This window comes from Paramisgurnus dabryanus, chromosome 17, assembly GCF_030506205.2.
Source record: "Paramisgurnus dabryanus chromosome 17, PD_genome_1.1, whole genome shotgun sequence".
Taxonomy (NCBI): domain Eukaryota; kingdom Metazoa; phylum Chordata; class Actinopteri; order Cypriniformes; family Cobitidae; genus Paramisgurnus; species Paramisgurnus dabryanus.
Window position 1 is genome coordinate 30,983,232 of NC_133353.1, and position 27,155 is coordinate 31,010,386.

General features: G+C 37.6%; 2 protein-coding genes across 3 annotated transcripts in view; one reads left to right on the forward strand and one right to left on the reverse strand.

Moving 5' to 3' along the window:
* ptpreb (protein tyrosine phosphatase receptor type Eb) overlaps nt 1–10,620 on the reverse strand; it is a 24,009-nt gene extending 13,389 nt beyond the window's left edge. Inside the window, exons 1-4 of the mRNA XM_065288313.2 lie at nt 10,502–10,620; nt 6,043–6,241; nt 3,584–3,655; nt 2,583–2,679 (exon numbers count right to left, since the gene is read on the reverse strand). Coding sequence (XP_065144385.2) covers nt 2,583–2,679; nt 3,584–3,653 — 167 coding nt within the window. The 5' untranslated portion in view covers nt 3,654–3,655; nt 6,043–6,241; nt 10,502–10,620. The remainder of the gene's footprint in view (nt 1–2,582; nt 2,680–3,583; nt 3,656–6,042; nt 6,242–10,501) is intronic.
* Nucleotides 10,621–12,885: 2,265 nt separating this feature from the next.
* The window catches only part of tecpr2 (tectonin beta-propeller repeat containing 2), a 28,353-nt gene continuing 14,083 nt past the window's right edge, over nt 12,886–27,155 (forward strand). The window contains exons 1-13 of one of the 2 annotated variants that reach the window (XM_065288310.2): nt 12,886–13,043; nt 13,672–13,927; nt 14,015–14,143; nt 16,285–16,416; nt 16,873–17,030; nt 17,162–17,468; nt 17,629–17,761; nt 19,841–20,308; nt 20,494–21,227; nt 21,409–21,592; nt 22,540–22,713; nt 26,041–26,248; nt 26,441–26,582. In XM_065288310.2, the coding sequence (XP_065144382.2) occupies nt 13,709–13,927; nt 14,015–14,143; nt 16,285–16,416; nt 16,873–17,030; nt 17,162–17,468; nt 17,629–17,761; nt 19,841–20,308; nt 20,494–21,227; nt 21,409–21,592; nt 22,540–22,713; nt 26,041–26,248; nt 26,441–26,582 (2,988 nt within the window). In that variant the 5' untranslated portion in view covers nt 12,886–13,043; nt 13,672–13,708. The remainder of the gene's footprint in view (nt 13,044–13,671; nt 13,928–14,014; nt 14,144–16,284; nt 16,417–16,872; nt 17,031–17,161; nt 17,469–17,628; nt 17,762–19,840; nt 20,309–20,493; nt 21,228–21,408; nt 21,593–22,539; nt 22,714–26,040; nt 26,249–26,440; nt 26,583–27,155) is intronic. The other variant, XM_065288311.2, reaches the window with a different exon arrangement.

Below are 27,155 nucleotides of genomic sequence, written 5' to 3' on the forward strand. Positions count from 1 at the left end.
TAGCAACATCAAATAATTCCTTCAAAACCATTTCACCTTTACTCAAAATCAAACTAAGCTTTCAAATCATACATACATAAGTCATGAATATAAAACACTAGAGAGCATCCCTTAGACACTACCTTAAAAAATGGAAAACACAACATCCAGGACATCTGGTCACATTTGATAAATACTGTTACAGTTTTTCTGAATTGCTAAAACACTAAACCCCAACCTCTGAACTAAATTCATAGTGGTATAAACCCATTTGTCAAATCATGCACTCTTTTTGCAAAACTCTAAACACAAACTTCTCACTAAAACACACATTTTACACTGCAATGCACTTGTTTTATAAATACTAAAAGTAGGCAGGCAAAAGTTGAACACAACACAGTTGTCATCAAGCAAACACAACATCTCAAAATTGTACACACTATTTCCTAATGGTATTTTTTACCAATTGTGTGGACTGGATGAAGAGTATGAGGAAGAACAGGACACCAGAGATTATGCAATTGGATTGCTGACTTTTTACAAAATAAAAGTTCTTCTTACAGAAATATTGAAAACTTACTATTACTTGCAGTACTTACAGTAAAGTATTCACTATATTCACTGAACTTGTGATTACAGTATTACAGATTTTTTACAGTATTTGTCAAGTGTGTTGTTTTATACAATAAACATGTATTTTTCTGTAAGCAGATGTCCTGGATGTTGTGTTTTCCATTTTTTAAGGTAGTGTCTAATGGATGCTCTCTAGTGTTTTATATTATAGACTTATGTGTGTATGATTTGAAAGCTTAGTTTAATTTTGAGTACAAGTGAAATAGTTTTGTTTGATTTTGCTAGAAGAGTCAGGGATTCTGTGAATTTTGTTTGAAAATTTGGATTTGTGTTTAAAGTCGCCATGAAACGGAAGTAGCGATTGCCTTATTTTCCCCGTGGTGACGTATATCCGAATGAAACGGCTTTTGAGATGAAATAAGGCAGGGCTGGATTTGAATTTGTCCATCGAGATCTGATTGGATCGTTTGAAGTTGGGTCGTGTTGCTAATTGCTAATCACTGCGATCTTCTCCCGGACCCCGCCCACCTGCCATACTTTTGACCGGAAGTGAAGAGAGATCGTTTTGAGGAGGGGAGGAGATTTGCATTTTTGATTAAAGATTATGAGCACACACGAATTTTTAAAAAATAATGAAGCTCACAAATAAGTCATTTGTTAATAATACCACACTATTAAAAATACATATATAGTTTTTCATTTCAATTTCATTGCGACTTTAAGGTTTTGAGAAAATGAGTGATGGCAAAATGTGTTTTAGCAATTCAGAAAAATTGAAAAATCTCTATTACTGTAATCACAAGTTTAGTTCAGTGAATATAGTGAATAATTAGCAAACCTGTAACCATTCATGGGTATATTTATTTTATGTTACTTTAACTTTACAAATTAGGTTAAACAAAATAGTTAAAATAAAGTTAAAATAGTAGGTTGAATTGACTTGCAAAACCAAGTCGTTTTAACTTTAAAGGGGCTGAATGTAAGTTATTACTTAAAAAAATCTTTAAGATAGAGTTTTCATTCGTATATTTATGAGGCAACCATAATGTAATAGAAAGAATGACACCTTGAGTGTCCTCCACGGTTGTCTCTATCAGCCTGTAGGCTCTTTTCTGTGTGGAGAAGTCGGGTCCGAATTGGCGCGAAATTCAAAATGTGACGTCATGCGCGTGCTCGTCTACTTGGGCGTTCCATATAAACGCGTACGGCCGTCATTAGTAAACAGCGGCAATCGCTAGCATGTTTCAAATGGACTCTGTAGACGGAAAGAAGCAAGCAACTTCCAGCACAAACCAGACACTCACAGAAACTCCTCGTAAGTTTAAAAAAAATCCTTATCTAGTGCGGCCAAAATAGTGGGTGACCGGCGTCGGGGAAAAGACAAGAGTAAACATCGGATTGGCATTTGATTCTTGGAGGGAGCTCCGGTCAGCGCTGGGTATGAAAACAGACCTTGAGCAGGTTTCCTTTTTACTGCAAAGGTAAGACATAGGAAATCTGTAATATATTATGTTATTGTTTTTGTGGTGTAATGCTAACGACAGCATTTATTTTGTGGTGTAATGCTAACGATAGCATGTAGCACAGGACCATTTCAAAAGTTACTTTCTTATATGAATTATCTTTATTCAGAGGACGAGTGCATTAAGATTGTGAGTGTCGGGAGTGTGTTTTACAGTGTCGTGTTACAAAACTTTTAGAAGTAGACTTCTGTTGAAAATATAAAGTAGCACTGCAACATTTTGCTAAAATATGGTCTGTCAAACAATAACCTTACAGTACTGTAACTTTTCTTACATTTGTAAACATGCTGGTGAATCTCAATGAGCTGTCTGTGGTTGCTACGGCAACTCTGGTTGTTGTGGTCGTGCTCGTACGAGTGTGCCCACCGAGAACGAGCATGAGACTGGCTGCAGTTTCTATAACGGCCACTGGTGTCAGTAACGGTTAGAAATTTCTCAACTTACGGAGAGCCCCTTTAAGCTGCATTTTTTTGTGCGTGTGTGTTTGTGTGTGTGTGTGTTTCTTACCGCAGAATGTAAGCGATGAAGAGAAGAAAAATGATGAGGAGGACAGAGGTGATGAGTCCTGAGGCTAAGACATGTGAGCCCTGAGACGCTGGAGACTCTGAACACAGAGAGGAAATGAGTGAGATAAGTTTCTTAACAGGCCTATCAGCGAATCCAGATTGAATCTGCAGAGGTTTTCTGTGAAAACTGTGTTAAACTGTGTTAAACTACACTCTTACTAATGGTAGAAAGCTAGAAAAGGATTATTCATCATCATATACTTACAATGATAGAGGTTTGTTACATTTTAGAAGATCGATCTGAGGTTATTTTTAACCCTGGTTAAATGTAATCCTGGTTTATCTTGTTGTTTATCGATTTGTCCCCTTGCCTATGAAAACCTACCTAAAGTATTTTTTTTGTAATTTACTGTTTTCTACATAAAATTATCTTATATAATGTAAAGAACATACTGCTTGAAATCTTTATAATGACTGAGTAAGGTCATGTACGATTGAAATCAATGTGAAACTGAAATCAAACTAAACCTCATCATTACATTATGAGACTTTAGCCTGGATTTCACAGACAGGGTCACATGTTATCCTGAGGAAAGTGCTAGTCAGGTTTTGAGATTTTACATTTGTAAACACTGGGTTAAAATAATACACATACACTGCAAAAACAAATGTGAATTTGTGCTTAAATGTGCTGCCAATGGAATAAGAAAATTTTCTTGAATCAAGTGTTAAGTAAACTTATTTCAAGAATTTTTTTCTTATCCTATTGGCAGATTTTTTTGCTTGTTTTAAGCACTAATTTACTTAAAGTTTATATTGTTTTGTCAAAAAACTAGACTTATTTTGCTAGGTCATTTTGCTCAAGAAAATCTTAACTTAAGAATTTTTAGATATTTTTACTGAAAACAAGACAATACTTAATAAGAAAGTCATTTTTGCAGTGAGTATGTGTATATTTATTAGCGTGAAAAAGCGTTCAGCTGCCATGTGGAGAAGATATACCTGTGGTCAGATTTCCATGAGAGGAACTGTTTGAAATGACAGCTGCTGAAACTAGAAACAGGACCATCATGGCTACATGTGAGGAGAGAATACAACAAACAAACAAACAGATGAGAACAGATAGAGATAATATTAAAAAAATGAAAAATTACCTTACAGTATGTGCTAGTTACATTTCACAGTCAAAAAATCATAAATGTAGAGCAAAAGCTTTGGGAAATCTGATAACTAAGATTCACTCAAATGTAGAAAAATATTAACTTAACCTACATTAAACTGAGAATCTTCCCTCTACATGAAGAAATCTAAAATTAATTTCAATTAATAGTCCAGAGTATGAGATTCTCTGGAGATGTGTTATATCGACCACACACATAACCAGTAGCAACGGGGGTACTTTAAAAGTAGGACAAAATGTGTTTTTTATCAAAAGAGTTGTTTTTTATAAATGGCTTGGTCAAAACCTCTATTCAAGTAAAGGGCCAATATTATGCCCATTTTTACAAGATGTAATATAAGTCTAAGGTGCCTAGAATGTGTCTGTAAAGTTTCAGCTCAAAATACCCCACAGATCATTTGTTATAGCAAAAAAAATTTCATGTCTGTACCTTTACATGCAAATACTAAAAATAGATCTGATTCCTGTGAATACAGTGTGAGACAATAGTACCAAAAGCCGAATTAGAGATACAACATGCTAATGAACACATTTAGAAAAGCTTTTGGGTAAAATTAAGCAGTCAGTGCCCGTGGGCGGGGCCTTGTCAGTGTGACATCACACTCACAAGTGAATCAAAACACCATGGGCCCTATTTTAACGATCTGAAACGCAAGTGTGAAGCGCAAAACGCAAGTGACTTTGTGGGCGGATCTTGGGCGCTGTTGCTATTTTCCCGGCGTGTGAAATAACTCTTGCGCCAGGCGCAAAGCAATAAGGGGTTGGTCTGAAGTAGGTTCATTATTCATAGGTGTGGTTTGGGCGTAACGTCAAATAAACCAATCAGAACGCTATCCAACATTCCCTTTAAACGCAAGGGCGCAAGTTCCATGGCGGGTCGCTATTATTATGACGGATTTACCAGGCGCACGCCAGGAGCGGTTCACAGCCGAGGAGACCGACGTTCTTGTAAGAGCAGTCAAAGACAGAGAAGTTGTTTTGTATGGGGATAGGAGAAACCCGCCCAAATCAGCGTAGGTTAAACAGGCGTGAGAGGAAATAGCCACAATTGTCTCATCAGCTGGCATACCCATCGTTGCGCCAAGCACTACAATGATGTCAGGAGACGGGGGAATCCTAAGCTTGCCAGCATAAATCGGGCACGCCGTGTAACGGGAGGTGGATCTGCCTCTACAGCGGAGGACATCTCTGCGTCCACCCTCACCGCTGAAAGTATTTGGGGGCTTTGAAATTGGACCCAAGAAACGCAAGCAAGGTCCAACCCCCGAAGAACACTTACAAATCAAGTTCACATACATTAAGGTTTCTTATAAAAACATTTTAATTATTATTTACATAAAATAAACGTAATACAGCCACACAACAAACTTATGAAAATATTTTAATCGTTATTTGCATGAGAATTTTTTAACGCAGCCACACAAAATAAATAAAAACTATCACCACAATGCTCACCACAATGATTTCCCTTATCTCGTGTATTAATATTTTTAATTGTAACAATTTATGATTTGCAAAAATAACTGTTGCGTCTGTGTAGATTAGATAAGCAAAATGTGTGCGCGTTGTGCACGCTATACATTATGGTCAAGCATGCGCCCTTAAAATAGCATAATGAACCACGCGCAACGCGCCACTGACTTTAGACTAGTTTTTTTTGGTCAGTGGCGCAGTTGTTTTTTGAAACTGCAAAATAGCATCAGGGATGATTTGCGCCGCAACACGCCTCCTTTTTTGCGCTGAACCGCCCAGGGAGCGCAAGTTCATTCCCTAGTTTGCCGACGTGCGTCTGTGGAGGGAAAAACCCGATGTGCGCCGGTGCAAAATACGAATGATACATGCATCACTGACAAAGTCAATTGCGCTGGGTGCAAGATAGGGCCCCATGTCTAATGAGACTGCTTTGGTTTAACCGAAGGAGTGAGTGGATTTTTTTCATTGTAGGATGGTTGTGTTCACAGACTGCCAACACATTTGCAAACACCTTGTAAAAGTAGATTTTAATATGGGCCCTTTAAATCAGTCCACACAGTAACTGATCACATGTGACTAGTCAATGATTGAGTAGAGAGCAAAGCAATTTTAGATATTAGTCTTCTAAAAAAACAGACTGGAAAATCTACCTGCCAACAAATATTTATAAACTCTCTTTTAAAGAGAAAAACTAGAATGCACAAAAGTTTCATGTAAGCTTAAACCAGTGGTTCTCACCATCTCGACCACCCCCTATTTGAGAATCACTGGCTTACACACAAACACACACACACACAGATATACTCACAAATATGCAATACATCTCACTTCGAGGAAAGTTCTTAATCCATGGCTTTCAAGACAGTTGACATAAAATTGTATGATACGTTTCCGAAAGGATCCCAGGTGTCATGATATCTGTGAAGGCACTTCTGTCCTTCAATAATACATGAGTGCAGGTTTTTTCATTTTTCTGTCTGGATGGGCTATCTTTAGACAGCCACTACCTGCAAAGAACAAGGATACATTAAGAAAGAGAAGATGAAATTGTCTTCTTTAAAACCTCATAAAATGTGTAGGACATCCAGAGCGATGGGAGATTTGGGAAGTGGAATAACAGTTTTAATCTGTCTCTAAGCATTGTGCTGGGTGACCTCCTGAGTTATTGGGAAACTTGATTTTGTAGTGAAGCTTAGTAAACATTATTAGAATAGTATACTGCTGTTAGCTGGCTGTATGCAGTAGGGATGAGCATGATTAATCGATGATCGATAATTGATCGTTAAGAATTTAGTCGATGACGTTAATTTGTTATTGATTAATCGAATACTTTTTTTTTATCTAATGCAGGTTGCGTTGCCTAGCGTAGCGTGTCTTGAAGCAATTAAATTAATTTCACTGTGTGGCAGAAATTCAACATTTTACCACCAGGGTGCAATATTTAACACCATACTCCGTTATCTGTGACCTTCCGTTTTGATTTAAAAAAATAATCATGAAGAGGTCATGATTTTTTGGAACAAATGAGGTCTCTGTTTTAGAATGCGACTCGCAGCTGCAGGTTCCGCTGCTTTAGAGCACCGCATATTCAAGCGCATATATGTTCCGTTTGTCAAACTAAATGTAGTTTAACTGTTTGCCACAAGTTGATCTTGTAATAAAGGTCTCATTGAGGAAAACACGCTGTATTTTTGTATTAAACATTTTTGAATTATTAAAGTTAAATAATTATTTTTTATTATAAAAATATAAATGATTAATCGATAGTCGATCGTTAATTCTCCCGACAATCAACTAAAAAAATTTAATCGAATGCCCATCCCTAGTATGCAGCATTGAACTTCAGTGCAGCTGTCTATGAATTAGAAATATATAACACAGCAACACCATTCCTTACAGTCGTAGGTGTTTGATCAATTGATATCTGAGATTAAGACGTGAAGTATTTTGAAAAGAATTTGCCGGTCTTAAAGGGACACTCCACTTTTTTTGAAAATATGCTCATTTTCCAGCTCCCCTAGAGTTAAACATTTGATTCTTACCGTTTTGGAATCCATTTAGCTGATCTCCGGGTCTGGCGGTACCACTTTTAGCATAGCTTAGCATAATCAATTGAATCTGATTATACCATTAGCATCACGCTAAAAATAACTAAACAGTTTGATATTTTTACTATTTAAAACTTGACTCTTCTGTAGTTACATTGTGTACTAAGACTGGTTACTTTCAATAGCAGGGGACTATTTTCAGGCGCTGTGTAATATCATTGTGCCTCCTGCAGTCATGTTACGTCACCAAAGTCCTTGATTATTACGCCAAAATGAGAGTATAGTTCCTATCCATATCTGCCTAGAAAATCGCAACTTTTAATTTTCCGTCGGTCTTAGTACACGATGTAACTACAGAAGAGTCAAGTTTTAATATAGGAAAAAAATAGAATCTCTTTGGTTATTTTTTTGCGCAATGCTAATGGTCTAATCAGATTCAATGAGTTATGCTAAGCTATGCTAAAACTGGTACCGTCAGACCCGGAGATTGTCTGAATGTATTCCAAAATGGTAAAAATCATATATTTAACTATAAATAAATATTTAAATATTTAAAGGGAGCTAGGAAATGAGCATATTTTCAAAAAAAGTGGAGTGTCCCTGTAACACGCACACATGCAAATCTGGGTCAGTCACTGTAAGTCACCCCACGGCCCTGATCAGGTCATGTAATGTTTGGAAGTCAATGTCTTGTATTGTAAACTTGCATAGTACATTTGAACAAATCTGTGCACATCATCAGACCTTTATTCATAACATGTCCCCAGCAGTCACTGGGCCCTAATATTTATGTCACCTTAAAAATGCCCTAATATTAATTCTTTAGGTGCAAATTTGTACTAAGTGACAGCTAGGGAACTTATTTTGACAATTTTTTTACAGTGTATCCAACTTTTTATATTTCATGGTCTACATATATTGGGCTATCCCCAGGGGAAACAAATAAGCCAATGTAATGAGAGCCAATGAGTTCCTGTTAATGGCTTTTATAACAATGTTTCATTACAAATTATAGAAAAAGAAATTATACATGAAGACGATACAGCATGTACTGATATGATACACAAAACAACCTGCTTCTCTATAGTGTAAAACCTGATCCGATTGTCAATAAGACATACAGTGACCTTGAGAAATGCTGTTATGCTGTTATGAAATTGACTGCATATTGCTGGTGCTCAAAAAGGTCACAATACTGTAAAATGATACTGCTTTTTATTCCCAAGAGTATACTAAAGTGTATTCAAGTGTAACACTAAATAGACACTATACTGTTTTTTACTACTAATAACACATTTCGTGTATTTTCTGGTTGTATTCTAAATTAATTACTATATATGCTCACTATACCATTGCAAAACCAACAAATAAAATGTTGGTTTTTAAACACTATTACTAAAATCAAACCCTCTTTTCAAACACAGAGACTAAATTGAATTGCTTTCCATTGAGAGATGCTGACCAGCGCACAGAAAGGTGATGCTGCAGTATTACTGACCTCTCTGTAAAATGTGATTGCCAGTGTTTATTTTACTTCACATTGGCCTCATGAAATCAAATGTCCCAAAATTAGATTCAATCGATAAGAGACCTATAATATAATCATTTTCGTGTTTAAGGTCAGGTGCATTTGTTTCTTGTAAAAACCTACATGGGTTTCAAGGTTACATTATGGAATAGGGTAACATGGATGAACTCTTTGAAACAAAAACTAAAACAAAATAGATATCAGTAAATCTCTAATCTGCTATTTTAATCTTAGTGCCTTTATGGCCTTGTGAACTATAACGGTCTTAAACTGAATGTTAAAGAACATCTTTCAGATTAGATTGCTGTGCATAAGTAATTATGAAATTAATCTCCATTTAAGCGCATGTTTCTTTAATCCTGCCGCCTGTGCTCTCTCTGGCAGAAACAAGGTCAAGGGACACCACACCATTGTTATACATAATGCATAACCTTCAGGAAAATGCTTCTGTGAGATATGCAAATATTGCTAAATCCATTTTCAGACATGTTTATTTATAGATATAACAGGATGCAAATATGCATTTCGAAATGCATTTGAGTCCTAAACAGCTTTGGTTTAATCAATGTAAAAGCTGGAAAGTATTCTGTAAATTTATATTTAATATTCCAAATTAAATAAACCCAGAAAGCTATTTTAGGAAAATGCAACAAGCAGGATTTTTGACTAAATAAAAAACTGTTATTATCGATGATTAATAATCTATATCTTTTGCTTTGCGGTTTTATAGGGCCTTCAAGTTATAGAGCCTGCAAAGTTTAATAGTACCAACCTTGCTTTAATACAGCACCTGTCTAAAATTTGCAAAAACTGTGTACACTTTTCTACAATAAACCAAATTAAATCTACACATACTTTTAAAACCTATACCTTTGTACTAATGCATAGGTACATTTTAGGCTACATATTAGGACATTTTAAAGGGTGCCTTCCCACGGTCCCCACCTTTTCTTCTGACACTGCGGTGTAAAAGTAAAAATGGCACGTTAACTGCAATGGATAATTACTTTAACTGATGTTACTGACAAAACATAACAGTGCAGGATTTCTCTACACAACATTAGTGACAATTTAGTCAAGAATGAATCCATATAACAGCATTCCTGCCTCTTGCTAGGCCAAAATCTATCAGCCCCTTTTTTCAAACATCACATCCACAGACTCATACCCCACTAATCAGGTCATATGTCAACTTTACATATGCATTAAATAATAACAGAGTATCTGCCGTATTTGTTCACGTGGCAGTGTAAACACAAGTTGACTCAAAAAGCAGACAACATTTTGAGCATCATGGGCGTGTGCTGCATAAGGGCACTAACGTTAGCTGAACTAAAAATTTGCTGCGGTCATTTATGATGCCCCAACATGTTGTCTAGGTAGGCAGCTCACTAGGTTTGAAGACACGGTCATTGAGTTCTGTTTTTCATGAACACGCCGCCAGGATTGAGCAATTTTTAAATGCCCTCAGGCTCAGAGTCAACACTGAGACAAACACGGACTATTGGGTGAGGTGAATTGTCGTGTTTACACAAGTAAATATGCGCGCCGGCGACGCTCGCCGCAAACGTAAGACAGGTAACGTTAAAAAACATCCCCTTATCCATAACGAGATTTGTAATACATGGTTAGATAGAGCTGAGTTTTAAAAAGCTCTGCATGTTTTTATGAATGAATAATTGCAATTTTACCTGCGTGATGTCCCGGTCCATGTGAAGTCGCGGTAATATCCAGTGCTCATTGCTGGTGGCTTCTGATGGAGGATGTCGTGCAGAATGATGCTGTAGTCCCTCCCCCTGCACGAGACTTTGCGCAGCCGTCGGTGCGTCACTCTCATTTGATCTCTGTACGGGTTCTTTACAGGTATATAATTTCATTTTTTCTATATCACACTATGCACAACATATTTCACTATTTGTTCTATCATAATTTAAATGTAAATGTTTTCACTGTTTATTTTTTAACCTTTTATTTTAGTCTAAAAAATGCGCAAAATTGTTGAGACTGCAGTCATTTCTGTGGATAATGTTTGATTTGAATTTATTATTTTGACTGTATTTGTGCAAAAATGAAAACAAAATACATTAAAAAAAATCGAAAGACACCAATGTGAATGATGTGAGTCTTATTGCCTATCTATAATAAACTTCTAGATAAACTTCTATAAAATTAATAATTTATCGGTATTTTTCTTACATTTCTTACAATATACTAACTACTACATGAATGTCTGCATTATGCTTAAAGGGATAGTTCACTTTAAAATAAAAATTCTGTCATCATTTACTCATCCATCCTCATGTTGTTCTAAATCTGTATGATTTTTTTTTCTGATGAACACAAAAGAAGATATTTTAAGAATTATGGTAAACACACAGCAGATAGTGACCATTGACTTCCACAGTGTATGAAAAACATATTTTGGAAGTATTGTGATAAATGATGAAGAAAATGTTTTGATAAATGATGGTAGGCACACAGTTGACAGTACCCATTAAATTCCAATATATTTTGTATTCCTTTATAGGGCTAGTTCACCAAAAATGAAAATTCTGTTATTTACTCACTCTCATGTTGTTGTTACAAACTTGTATACATTTCTTGGTTCTGATAAACACAAAGGAAGATAATTTAAGGAATGTTTGTAACCAAACCGATCAGAATCCCTCTACTTCCATAAAAAAGAATACTATGTCAATCGGTTTGGTAGATGATGACAGAATTTTCATTTGTGGGTGAACTATACCTTTAAGTTAGAAGAACATTGTGACTAATAATTGAAAAAAGCATTGATCCTGTTTGCCTATTATATGTTTGTGTTTTACCAGCAGGGTCAGTTACATAACACATGCAATGTTCTGCTTATTGTCATAGTGATCTGGAGTCCTTCTGGCACTAATGTGGTCTGTAAATATTTAGTCCTGTTTGTTTCATGTCAGATCCACTACTGTAAACCTACATATGTTTTTATCCATTCTTAATAGCCTATTAAATGTAAAATATGAATATTGTTCATAATTAAACACAACTAATGTTAGTGTGTATTAATGTTCCCTCATCAGATCAGAAGAACCCACAAGCTTAAATATCCCAAGACATTACTTAAAGTAAGTAAGTTTAAATTTTTATCAAAATGATTTCTCATTTTATTCACTTTTAAGCCATTAAAGGTGCAGTGTGTAAATTTTAGCGGCATCTAGTGGTGAGGTTGAGAATTGCAGCCAACGGCTTAGTCCACGGCTCACCCCTCGCTTTTGAAACGCATAGAGAAGCTACGGTAGCCGCCACCCGACAAACATGTCATCGTCGGAGATAACTTAGTAAAAGAAATTGTCCCTAAAGGGCTTCTGTAGAAAAATGGCAGCACAAAATGGCGACTTCCATTTAAGGGGACTCTGGGTGTATGTAGATAAAAAGGTCTCGTTCTAAGGTAATAAACACATAACGGTTCATTATGAAAGGTCTTTATACACCCCTGATAATATAGTTTTGTATATTATTTTGCATTTCTGTCAAAAGATCCTTCTAAAAATTACACACTGCACCTTTAAGTTCTCAATAATATCATGAGTACATGCTCTTTAATATCTGCTTTTTAGCAGTGCTTTACATATTAAAATAAAAAAATTATGACCCTGAATAGTGATTATCTTTAATGTTTGCAATTTTTAAAAGTTTATTTCTTTATTTTAAAGAGAAATGTGTTAGCAGGATGAGCTATATAACAATGTGCCAGTAATAGTGATGAAAAGTGTGTAATCTCATTTACTTTTACAACAACAAACTGAATTCATTTACTACATAATATAATTTCATCACAAATTTATTGATAGAAATAATAATGAAAGAGAAGAGCCATTTTTGTTATACTTCCTTGGCTTGAGAAATATAAAGCAAACTGCATCACCTCATACCAGTTTTTATTTTATGTTTTATTTGTTTTTTCCTATTTGTTGTATATTGCTTAACACGTTGTTATACCTCCATATATTGATCAGTAAGTAAATATTCTCCTGTTAATAATGAAAACACACACTTGTAGTGATTCGCTATGCCCTTCCGCAGCTGTAGGTGTCGCTATCGCCACGTGTCCGTTCCAACCCAAAGAGGCAGAAGAAAACACGAGACTGTCAACAAGAGCTTTACTGGCAGACAGCAGAAATGTCAACAAATCGCCCTCATCCACACTGTACAAACGTTTTATCTTCAACATTAATGTGAATTTTTCCGGTGGTAAGTTTGGTAAAGTTTTCAATATCGAGTGTAATAGTTTACCGCATAGACAAAGCTCGGTGACTTGGAAACCTACCCATCCATTTTGTAACCGACTTGCATTATGTTGTGCTAGTGGTCTTTGTTGATTTAATTTTAAGAAAACTTTCCTTTAAAATAGAAATTAAAAATAGTTTTTTCTTTCGGAAAAGAAAATATGTAACGTTACACTGACTGGAAAATTGCTGCTCATTGTTAGCCTGTAAGGGCTAACTTACCAGTGAACATACAATTAAATACTATCCCGTCAGAGATAAACATATTGAACATGGTAAAGCTTTAATAACATAGTGATTAATTGTGGAAAGATGCTCTGTGTTTTATATATAGTTTAAGGCGTCATTATGCTTAATATTAGCTTGTGGGTGTGTTCACTTGTTAGTTCACCATACAGATGTTAGATCCACCTTGATTTAGTCTGTTACTATCACTGCAGTATGATGAAAGATCAGTATTACTGTAAAATGTGTTTCGGATTGTCAACTTGATAAAATAAAACAATTAAAGATTAAGATAAAATTTGCAGAATTTTTCTGATGAATAATGCAGAAAAAATAATGCTTTCTCTATTTGCCATCACCTGCCCCAGATTTTCATTAGTGGGAGCACAGATCCATAGGGTGATCATGGCCACCCATCCAGCACCGCTGCCCTTGAGGGAATTCTGCCCTCTTTACTACCTTCTCAATGCCATACCTGCTAAAGTCCAGAAAGGCTTTCGTTCTGTGCTGGTTTACTTGACCGCCTTGGACAGCAACACTGATTATATAGCGATTGGCAGCAGTATTGGAATGCTGTATCTGTACTGCAGGAGAGTAAGCCAGATGAATAAATACAACTTAGAGGTGAGATGCCACAATCACAGTCGATACGATCCATTTTCATTCTAGTGTTGTTTTGCGCAATAAACCTGTTATAATGCGTTTCATTAGGGAAAATGTGAAGCCATCACTGCAGTGAAGTTGCTGAGTTGTTTTGATGATCTTGTCGCTGTTGGGACCGCATCAGGCCGAGTTGCTTTCTTTCAGCTTGTGTCGCCATTGCCTGGCAGAAATAAACAGGTACTTCAGTGCTACATCTCAGAATAGAGGATTCACATATCAATAATATGTCACCCTGTCTGTGAAATCCAGTCTTAAAGGGGACGTATCATGAAAATTTGACTTTTTCCATGTTTAAGTGCTATAATTGGATTCCCAGTGCTTCTATCAAACAAGAAAATATGAAAAAGATCAACCCAGTAACTTAGTTTTAGCAAATCATTTTCTGTGAAAAAATAGGTCATTGAAATTTTTCTCCCCTTATGATGTCAAAAGGGGATAATATAATACCGCCCCTTAATTTGCACTATGAAATGCACAGCACTGCCATTTAGTGCAGAGATCAGCTTATGTCCTTTTTAAAGGGACACACCCAAAATGTCACATTTTTGCTCACACCTACAAAGTGGCAATTTTAACATGTTATAATAAATCATCTGTGGCGTATTTTGAGCTAGAACTTCACAAATGTACTCTTGGGAAACTAAAGATTTATTTGACATCTTAAAAAAGTTTGTGAAATGTCCCCTTAAAGTCTCATAATCTAAACATGAGATTAGGAGCATTAAAGTTTGATTTCACATTAAATTTTAACATGCTCTTATTCAGTCAGTATTAAAGATATCAAGATTGTATTTTCAAATATTGTTCACATAATGTTCAGCAGGAGCAAACCGGACTTAGCAGTTATGTGTCTGAAACTGCCGAATGTAGCATCAGGGTGCGATTTCCTGGAGTATTACAGTCAGCGCTCCTGTGACAAAAGGGCAACAGCGCATCTAGGTTATGTCATGATCCTGTTTTAATTCATGCCCTGGATTTTCCAAATGTCGCCAAGCACCAATCGTCTATTTCAGCGCGAAAACAGTCAAATAATACATGAAAAGGATTCCAAGCAGCATATCATCGTATTTTACAGGACCGTCATGAAACAAATCCAAGAAATATTACCATTGAGAATGAGACAGCAGAAACTATTTTCATTGAGAGCTGTGCAGTAAAAGTAAACCTCATTCCTCAACCTCAAGAAGTACTTTACCAACAGACGTTAGAGCTCATGGCCTTTAGCCTCCTTGTTAGAGCGTCCGACTCTCATGCCAGACCAGAGCGATTTAAATCTCGCTCAGGGCGGGTGCGAGTAGGACTGGTTGCATTTCTATTTTTACATATTTTATTTCAACAGTTACAAGAAATAGCTTAATACCCTGCATAATCAATAAAAGCATGTGGCTCATAATTTATAAAAAAAAAGGTGAAAAACATCCCCCCTTTGATTTTTTTGACAAATTGCATAACATCTATTTACAGATATATCTAGGGTCCAAGGTGGTGCGAAAGAGTGGAGGTGTGGACACATTTGCATATTCATATCTATGATCCGAGCTGTGCGATTGAGTAAAGGCGGGGAGTAATTCACATATTCGTAGATCCACGTATACCGAATGAGGCCAGCGTGTAGAGCTACATTCAAACTGTTTTAAAGAAGAAATTACTGTCACAGGAAAAACTTTTACATATGCTTTTATGATGCTCAAAGAAGTGATAAAACTATCGACTACAGGGAGAATTTAATCATATTTTGAGACACTCTACAATACATGCTACAAGAATGTTGAATTTTTTTTAAAGGTGCAGTGTGTAAATTTTAGAAGGATCTTTTGAGAGCAATGCAATATAATACAGATAACTATGTTTGCAGTGGTGTGTAAAGACATTACAAAATCAACTGTATTTTATTTTACCTTAGAATAAAATATTTTTATCTAAATACATTGTGCGTCCCCTTACATTGGAAGCTGCCATTTTGCACCATCATGTTCCTACAGTAGCCCTAAATGGACAAACTGCTCTACAGAGCGGGTTTGTCACTAAGTTGTCTCAGACAATGACGTGTTTGTCCTGTGCCGGCTAGCGTAGCTTATCTATGTGCTTCGAAATGGAGGGGTGCAATTCGCCACCTCACCACTAGATTCCGCTAAAATCTACACACTGCACCTTTAAAATTTTTCATGTAACATTATTATCCAGGGAATGGCTCTCTATGTCTATATGTTTTATGTTATCTAAATTAAAAACCTGTATGAGCATGTCTGATTGATTTGATTAAAGTGATGTACAGGGAATGTGAGACGTTGTCACAATGTTTTATGGTCATGTCACAGCTGAGACGGTTTGATGTGGTGGGTTTGCACAAAAGCACCATTACAGCCCTGGCATGGAGTGCCAATGGTATGAAGCTTTTTTCTGGTGATGAAAAGGGAAGGGTGGTCTACTCTGCTGTGGACTTGGACCAGGTAAGCCTATATCCTCTTTAAAATATTCCTGATTTTTGCAATACTATGGGTGAGGGATTGTAGCTGACCTAGGGCTTACTCACACTATTGCATGTTTGACCCCTAATGCCTCGTTGGTTTAAGTAGTGTGATCGCTTGGAACAGGAAGTGAGACATCAGTTAGGCAAAAGTCATTCAACATCATCTGCCTCCATAAAAACCTTATGACGTGCACAGAATAGTTACATGAAAATGTCTAAGCTGTATAAACAATAGATCGACCAACCCTTGACTGACTCAAAATTAAAAGCCACAACTGTTGCAATCCAATGACAAAAGTGTGCAAACATGTGGGGGAGTCGGGATATTGGGATAGTTCTACTCTCATATACAGATATCCCAGAAATCTACATTCGGCCCCTCAAGTCTTGATTTTTTTTACATCTGATGGGTTCGTTTGTGTTTTTATTTTTGTAGGGAGTGTGTAACCCAGTGGTTCTCTTTGAGGAGACTTCAGCGATTGTCCAGTTGGAGTACAGTCAGAAAGTACTTCTGGTTTCGTCCTATCAGCGCTCGATGCTGTTTTACACGCAGGAACAGTCGCATCAGCAGCTCGGCACTAAACCACGGAAAAGGTACAAACCCCCTCAATCCCTGATATGATTTTTGGAGTAGCAGTGTTCAACGAATTTTCCTTCAATTAGTTCATTAGTAATTGAGTCAACTACACATTCTCATCTTACTTTTGCTGATCTCTTTTTAAAAGCAATGGAAAGTTTGGTGCCTGCTTCCAGCCAGCATTGTGCAAACAGAGCGATCTAGTGGTCTATGCAGCCAGGCCGGGGTTGCGGCTGTGGAGGACGGATGTGCGTGGGCGTGTGGGGGAAACCCACGTCCTGAAGCCTCTTTTTAATCAGGAGGTCCCTCAGTTTGAGCTGTTTCCACGTTCGGGGCCTGCCGGAGGATATAGACCTTCAGAAAGACAGCTGGGATTGGTCAGCTGTTTCCTGAAAGATGGCTGGGTCCTCAGCTGGAACGAATACAGTGTTTATGTCGTGGACTGTACCAATCAGGTATAAATGCACTTTTTGGTTTTGGAAACTTGATCCTGTGTTTAAAATATATTCAGATTGTCTACAATAGATATGAGTGATTTTCTACTTAACTGATATATGATCTGAATGTTGTTAATGCAAATGTAATTTCAGCTTTTGTTTCCTATCACTTTCAAAGGTAATTATTGGTGGCTTGGAAAGCAGCGGGGATATCGTGTCTGTGTCATGCACTGAGAATGAAATCTTCATTCTGAAAGGCGATCGGGACATTTTGAGGATCTCTAATAGCCCGGAAGGATTGATTTCCAACTGTGAGTTGCATAACTGATATCATAATGGCGGTTTAGTCGTGCATTCTGCTCCATCAGCAGGACTGAGATATTAAGGGATAGGAGGAAGCTTGATTTGCCCTTTGCACTGTAATGACTGCGACTTAGTCATGCGGCAGTGGTTGTGTTTTTCTTTCCATCTTTCTCTATTTGTTATTTGTCTATCAACTTTGATGACATGGCATTTAATTCTTAGCAGTTATGTGACTCTGTCTGTGAGTAAACGAGGAGTTCAGATGCAAAATGTCAAGAAGCGTGTCAGACTCTTATGTTTAGGTTCAGTCATTTAACTTTAATGGCCATGAAATGGTTATTAGTCTGTAATAACAAAGCTTTATTTTCATAAATGTCACTTTAGTAATTTCATTGGAATTTAAAGGAACACATCGACTTTTGGGGAAGTTAGCTTATTTACCATATCCCCCAGAGTTAGATAAGTCCGTACATACCTTTTTCATCTCCGTGCATGTCGTAACTCGGGCTGACGCACTCACCGCTAGTCTAGCTTTGCGTGAAGACTGGAAGTTAATGGCTCCAGCTAGCATAGCATACTGCCCCCAATGAGTGACAAAATATCTGCAACATTTTCCTATTTATATGTTTTGGTTTTTATAGTCACACCGTGTACAAATAACAAGGTCATATGAGACACAGCCATCTTTTAACCGTATACATACTGGTAACAATATTCTCAGAAGGCGAAGCACTTATTGGGAGCAGTATGCTAGCTGAAGCCATTTACTTCCAGTCTTTGTGCTAAGCTAGGCTAGGGTGGGTGCGTCAGACAGAGTCATGGCACTCACCGAGATATAAAAGGTATGTATGGACTTAACTAACTCTGGGGGATACAGTGAATAAGCGAAATTCCCAAAAAGTCGGCATGTTCCTTTAAAGGTCCCGTTCTTTCTGTGTTTTTAAAGCTTTGATTGTGTTTACAGTGCACAATATAACGTGTTCATGTTTCACGTGTAAAAAAACGTGGTATTTTTCACACAATTTACTTATCTGTTTTCACTGTCCTAAAAACGGGATGATGTATTCCTTGTTCTATGAAGTCCCTCCTTCAGAAATACGTATCGAGTTCTGATTGTGTAGCTTGTTTAGTGTGTTGTGATTCTATTGACGTATTACTGTGGGCGGAGTTTAGTCAAAAAACTGTTCTACTGACGTGATTAAAGCAGGAAGTAAAGGGCTGTAGTCCAAACCAGCCATTCGCTGTAGGCTTTGAAAGGCGAAATCTGTTAAAGAAAATATATCGCCTGGCAGTGAACTTTGAGCTTTATCATTTTACAGGTATTATTTATGCTATTATAGCAACATTACACACTAACTAGGGTTTAAAAAATGGGATCAGAAAGAATGTGACCTTTAACAAATTTGACTGTCTTTCGCTGCAAAACCCTCTAAGTGCATGCAAGCTTTTTTTGCATTATCCTCCACTTCTAAAAAAATTATCTTCTTTGGACAAGACATAGTAAACAGTTGCATAATCGCTAAAGATTAAAATAGAAACATTGCAAATGCTGAATGTCAAAAATGAAAAAACTGAACTGCACATTAGGGGGCGCTGTGATCCATGTAACTACCACATTTGGTTGTATTCATGTCAAAATACTCACAAGGGACACAAGTTTTATTGTGATCCACAGTTGTTTTACGCACTGTGACCATCGTTCATCTAGTTCATTTACCTTGCACTTAGAGGACTTTGCTGAAAAATCAACATGGCGTTTAACAGATTCTGCCAACTAAGAAGTATTTCTGAATGGCCTGAGGCTGGGATTAAGTGGATTTGAAGCAAAAGTTGATGAACATATAATACACGGCAAGAGCATTCGGTTAATAACATTCTCATTTTTGACAGGGGTGGCATTTAGTGGTTTGTGCATCTGAGCTCCTCATATACTTCCTTGTCTTTTAACCCCTTTGGGGTTTTTTTTGCCTGCCAGAGATAACTCATCAATGGCGAGGAAAGAGTTAAAAGAAACTCATGTTTTAACACTTTGTTATATCATACAAAATTATTTGTCATCTTTCTGTTTTTCTGATTATCTTTTTCAGTATTAGATCACTCCAACCGTTTCACCTCCCCTCTTTCAACACCCACTATTCTGCTGCCCCCTAATGGTGCCGTAGAGACAGCTCAGCCGATCAGAACCATGCCCATCATTACAGAACAGGAGACTCAAGCCAATTCCTGCTCGGAGGAGGCACGTGAGGGGGTTGAGGAGTCAGAGGAGGTGCGAGAGGAGCAGCAGTCTGTGGACTTTACTCATGGGGTTGAGGCTCTGGAGGTGGCAGAGGACATGGAGGAGCAGCAGCGGGTCAGCCTGGGTACGTTGGACTCCCGCAGTCGCAGCAGCTCCATCACGTCGTGGGATAGCACGCCTGGCATGTTTTCCACCACAGAGGCCGAAACTTCGGAGCTCTCCTCCAGCCGATACAGTACCATCACAGAAGAGGACTTCAAGCAGGAGCTGGTGGTCAAGGCCATCAAGCTGAAAAAGAAAGGCAAGAGGAGAAGACATGGTAAGAAGAGGGGCTTTGGATATTTAAGATAATGCAGTTTACTTACAAAAGCTTTTGTCAATGGTTAACGCTAAGAGTTATGTTCAATTTAGGGGTGGGTGATAATTTGTCAGCCGGTAGAGATTTTGGACTATCGTCTCTATCAAGGTCTCTAACAATTTTTCTTTCTCCTCGTGGTTCTGTAGAGAGCGGGAACCGTGTAAATGAGCGCAGCAGCTGGTCGGAGAGCATGCTCAGTCAGGACGGCCCAGGCAGTGATGTTCTCAACACCCCCATGAGTGAGCCTCCTTCTGACCGTACCAGCCTCCTGTGCAGCAGCCTCGATCTCCACAGTGCAGACTCACCCGACCATGAGGGCTCCATTGGTGGAGAAAGTTCCAATGACTTCATCCTCCAAAGCCCCCCAAAACCCTCACAAAACCACAAACAAGAGCCTGATCAGGGTCCAAATAACCAAAGCCCAGAGACACACCCTCCTTGTCCTACATCACTTCCTTTACAAAACATGGAGTGTCAGGGATATTGCGAAAACGTGGACGTGTTTGAGGATCCCGAGCCCCCGGTTGCGGCCACGCCTGACGTAGACATGCTCCTGGAATGCACTTTCTCGTACATGCAGGCGGCTGATGAACAGGACGTTATGGAAGACCACATGAAGGAGGTTGTCCCGGTGGAAGATTCTGAGCAACGCACCACAGACAGTTTAAATGGAGACTTCAACTTGGACTTGTCTTACGATCCAATTAGACCTCTGGGTTACTCGCCTGAACCCGAGCCAACGCCCTCTAGTGACGAGGAGGACATCTATGCCCACGTGCCATCTAGCACTAGTCTGGGAGACGGACTTAATGCTCTGAGTTTGCAAGCCTTGACGGCTAAGCAGAATGAAGATGATGAGGTGCACCTCAAAGCTGACCAGGTTAGAAACATAATGCATTAGGAGGAGAGATTACACGATAAATAAATTCAAGCACTTGCTGTAGCTTTTTTAAGTAATACATAATAATAATAAGGTAATAAATTGGTAATATCATGACTGTTTTAGAATTTTGTGTTTTAGAATCTTTCTCTTAGTATATGTTTTTGTGTTTGTTTTAAAGTTGGCTGAAAGCTGGATGGGTTATAGTGGTCCTAGCTGTGGCATCCTCAGTCTAGTTGTGACGGACAGATATATCTGGTGTCTAGACTTTAAAGGGGGACTTTACTGCAGCGGGCTGCCAAATGGAGGTTTAAACTGGCTAAAGTTTGAGGAAAACGTCCATCAGGTTGCTCTGTCTCAGTCAGGTAAGGACAGGATTGGCCCAGATATATGTTTCAGGGTTCCCACCGGTCGTTGAAATCCTTGAAAGTTCAAGACCCTGGGAAGTTTTTGAAAATATACATACATAGATACAGGTCATTGAAAGTGCTTAAATCTATTTTATGTAAGAAGATTTCTGGAAAAAAAATCCATATTATTCCCTGTGTAGTGTAGGATAATATTATAAAAATTCTAGACTTTTTAAGCACAAGTGCTAAACTGTTTGCTTTAAATGCTTATATCTTCCGTATGCGAGTGTTGATTCGTACAAAAATGCTTTTTTGCATAGTTGTGTTTGACACATGAAAACGTCTCGGGTTACATGTGTAACTGTTGTTCCCTGAGAAGGGAACGAGACGCTGCGTCACCCTTGCCATACTTCCTGCGTCCCTGTAACGCCGTCTTTGTCAATATTTCAGATAGCGATACACTTCCTGGCTCCCACGTCACCCTGTCTTTGTCGTTAAGCCTCACCATTGGTTGAATTTGATATACACATTCAGACGCACTTACCCCTGGAAGCGTCCCCAAAGTGTCACCGCAGTGACGCAGCGCGAGTTTCCTCAAAAATGAACTGTAACAATGTATCTTAAATGGTAACACGATGTAACCTTGCTCTCACTTTGGAGATCTTTAAATCAATGAGTGAAATCAAACTGATGCTCATAATCTCAAAATTGGATTGAGACTTTAGCCTGGATTTTACAGACAGAGTCACAGATAAACACAAACCAGTTCATCAAACAAACACTATGAATGGTCCAATCCTGTTATTTCTGCATTCAAAAAAAGTCTGGTAGATGTGAGCATGATTAAGGTAGCAACACGGTCACACTTTTTTTCAAAAAGCTATTAACAACAATGCTTTATCTAATTTAAAACTTTCCATTTGAAAATGTTTGGTTTCACTCTGAGTAATATGTTTTCCTAGGATCATTACTGTGGAAAGTAGAGCAGAAGACAATGACTGCTTATGCTTGTGGGAAGGTCACCATAAAGGGAAAGAGACACTGGTACAAAGCCCTGGATGACACAACTTTTGTGGCACTTGGTGATGATACAGCGTGGATCATTCGCACCAACGGAGACCTTTACCTACAGACAGGTTTGAGAGAATAAGCATATTATAAGACTTCACACTATAAAACCAGATTTTTTCTTAAAGGTGCGTTGTTTAATTTTTAGAAGGATATCTAAACAGAAATGCAGTGTAATATACACAACTATATTATCAATGGTCTGTAAAGACCTTACCAAATGAACTATATACAGTTTTTATTACCTTAGAATGAGCCGATTTTATCTACATACACCGCGGGTCTCCTATGGTACATTCACATGGGGTGTAACGTGTAAGCGTTGACACTTGACGGAAGGCGTGTCTGAAGCTTGGCCAACAGCCAATCACAGTGGTTGCATGGTCTTGCATAAATGTTATTGGCGGGCTCTGCACTAGGTTATTTGCATAAGGCGATCTGATTGGCTGATGCATGCGGTGGCGCTTGAAAAGTTAAGAAATGTTTAAATATTGTTCTGCCATGTTTCTACAGTAGCCCTAAACAGACAAACTGCTGCGTAGAGCACGTTTTGTCGTTACGTTGTCTCAGATGATGGTATGTTTGTCCTGTGGCGGCTACCGTAGCTTCACTATGTGTTGAGCTGTGGACTGAGCCATTGGTTTGCAATTCACACTCTCATTGCTTAATGCTGCCAAAAAGCCTACACAGTGGACATTTAAAGCCCTTATTAACTTTATTCAAACTCAAAATTGACTTTTGTCTTCTTGTGGCCTTTCTGATTAACCTGGCCCCCCTCCAACTGTCAGTCTGCTGTGCGTATTGAAACGCCTACTTTTCTGGATCCATTCAATTCATGGTGGAAACACAAGCCATGCCCACTATTTTCCTTGTGTGATTTTCCATTTCACCCAGAAATGACTTGGGGGGCTATTCTCATATGCGTCTTTTGCGCGCGCTAATACGTTATTTCGAATGTAGCCGCACGGCAAGTGCGCTCAAATAAAGAGTGACGGGGACGCAGCTCCCTTTTTTATTCAAGCACGGCAGCCAGTTCAAAATACTTCAACTTTTAAGAATGCTGTGTTGAAAGCATGCTAGAAAGAAGGAAGGGAAGCACCATGGTCGCGTTTCTGCGTGGTTTTGGACGTGAAATTTGTGGAGCAAGTCAATGACGTTACGTTAATTATTTTGTGTCTGTATGGATAAATTAAATGTAAAAGGGTTACAATTTCAAAATAAATTTGCTGATTACTTGCATACATTCTCTTTTTGAAGACCAATTCTAAAATTTCTGGTTTTATTCAATTTTAAAAAGAATATTTGAGCGATAATTTAAAAAATGTCAATGTGGTGTAACCGGTCTGTATCAATTGGTGTAACTAGTTTTTTTTAAATAAACATAAAAAAAATGTGGAATAAAATATAATAATCTAGTTTAGTGTAATATAATTTTTTTACATAAATTTTTACATCATTTGTCAAAGATTATTTAAAAAACAGAGCTGTTTTCAGAATATGTCAGGACAGATATTACAAAAACGCATTCAAATTTACTTTCAGAAATAACTAATAAAATTATATTTTAAATTGATTTTTTTTTTGATGATGATGATTTAGCTCAGTGTTTCTCAACCCTGGTCCTCAAGGACCCCATTCCAGAAAGTTTTAGATGTCTCCTTATTTAAAACACCTGAACCAACTCATCAGCCTCCTTCCAGAATGTCTCCCTATCAAGCTAATAATTTAAATCAGGTGTGTTAATTAAGGAGACGTCTAAAACATTCTGGAAGGGGGTCCTTGAGGAACAGGGTTGAGAAACACTGATTTAGCTTACATGCCATAAAGGTGGGTAAAATATTTAATATTTTTCATTCTTTGGCGCAATTGGCTATTACACCATTTGACATTTTCAGGTCCATTCAGTCTTAACTTTCATAAAAATCGTGTAAATGTAAATGTTTTTATTGCATAAAATTAACATAAATTCACTGTGCATTGAAATAAACCTGATATGTGCTTTTAAAACAAAAAAATATATATATATTTCTCATCTTCCCAAACAGTTTTTGTCACTGACCCGAACACAAATAAAGGGTTTTAGAGAAAGTTATACAAGTCTGAACAATATCATGGTGAGAATCATCAACCGAATCATTCATTTGGGTGAATTATTATTAATTACTTGTACAAAAAACTCATAGTTTAGTTGTTTTTTGTGTTGTTGTTAAGTATTTTTATGCTCTGGATGATATAACTGTAAGTTAAGATGCACATAGGCGTAGTTTTGCATTTGTGCATATACTAGCAAACAAGCGGACTGCTATATTTGAGGTTAGCAAGACAGTTCAATTTCAAGGTTTTTAAATATGGTTTAAATGAATTAAAACTATGTCAGCCTTAAGTTACTCAGTCTACCTATTAAAATATTAAGATTAGACAATAAAACATGAATTATTATATTTTTCATTAATAGCTTAGACAAAATAATAATTGGCTCTGGTCTGGGGGGCAATGCCCCCCAAACTCTGCCTATGAAGGTTCGCTAACTGCTTACAGTGAAAAATCAAAGCTTTGCCTGTTATTTTTTACCACATATTTTTTACCACTAGGTGGTGCTGTAAGTTCTTGCTACCCAATCTGTTATGTTAGAAAGATAAACTGATAACAATAACAAAATCAGAAGCCATGATTTACTATTTGCTATTTGCATGTTCATTGTTTTACATTGTGCTTTCTAGGACACATTTTTCTTTTCTCTAAAGTAATGTGACTTTATCTGGGCTCAGTTTAGTTTTAAGGATAAGGGATAATTTATCCAAAAATAAAAATGGCCACAAAAGAATATATTTTCATAGTAGGAAAAACAAATACAATGGAATTCAATACTGTCAACTGTGTGTTTACCATCATTTATCAAAATATCTTCTTCATTATTTATCACAATACTTTCATAATATTTGTTTTCCTACTATGAAAGTCAATGGTTACAATCAGCTGTGTGATTACCATCATTTATCAAAATATCTTCTTTTGTGTTTATCAGAAAAAGAAATTCATACAGGTTTAGAAAAACGTGAGGATGAGAAAATGATGACAGAATTTTCATTTTTGGGTGAATTATCCCTTTAATAGTGAATAGCATGATTACAACTAGCTGTGCCAGGAATACAGCTGTATTAAACCCATTATGACCTCTACTAATCCAGCAAAGGTCATTGAGCTTATACAGCAAATTCAAAAACTTGTTTCACCTACTTTACAAGAATTGTGTAAAGTATCTGTAAATGTGATGTGAAAGTACTGCCAGTTCTTATTAACCACTTACAGATTTCATCAGAAATTTAAACCAGCAGGGCTAGTTTCATTTTCTCAAATGCACATTAAAACAGCTGCCGGTCTGTGCATGTGTTTAGGGCTCAGTGCGGACAGGCCATGTGCGCGCTCGGTGAAGGTGGACTGCCCTTGTCCTATGGCGCAGATGGCAGCACGTGGCAGTGTTGTGTGGGCACTGAGCGAGCAGAGGGGTGTGTTTTACAGAGAGGGTCTTAGCAGCTACTGCGCAGAGGGCGAGCAATGGAAGTTTGACACCGTCAGGTACGTCTGTCATTGCGGGATTACCAGGTAAATCCCAAATAAAAGGAATCGAGCAGGATCTGATTCGTTCAGTTTAATGACTTTGATACAGCAAGTCATTTTATATTGGCCTGTTTTGGCTGCAGACAATATGATATGATTTTGATGTCTATGGTGCCTATTGCAGACATTGGTATGAAAATTGATTTAAATGATTGAAATTGTTGTGTGTGACTGCAGTGAAAGTCAAGGTCTGGAGCCCATCTGTATTGCTTTGGGTGAGAATAACACAGCATGGGCACTGGACACCAGCGGCAGCTTGTGGTTCAGGACGGGGGTCACTGCCAAAAACCCACAGGGGGAAGATGACCACTGGTGGCAGGTATATCTGAAACACCACTGTTTGTTTAATCTTGTATTGAGTGGTGTGGAATTTGTAAACAAACACAGCTAATGCATGATTCAATACTGCAACAAAACTGTTTACTGTTCTTTGTTGGATATCTCGAGCTGATCTGAAACAAACATTAAAACAAAGATAAACCAAAAAGTTATATACAGTTGTTTTATAAACATGTGTGAGTGCCAAATGCCTTGCGCAATTTAAAGAAAGCTACTGCTTTAATATGCAAGCTTAAACATGCAATACAAATTTATTTGAGTTCATCTGTTCTGCCGTAGCCATTACATATTATGAATATACAGTAGCATAATGACTTAAAGGGATAGTTCACCCAAAAAAGGAAAATTCGGTCATTTTCTCACTCTCATTTTGTTACAAACCTGTATAAATGTATTTGTTCTGATGAACACATATTTAGAAAGATATTTTGAGGAATGTTTGTAACCAAACTGATCAAAAGCACCATTCACTTCCATAGTAGGAAAAAAGAATACTATGGAAGTGAATGGTGCTTCTGATCGGTTTGGTTACACACAATCTTCAAAATGTTTT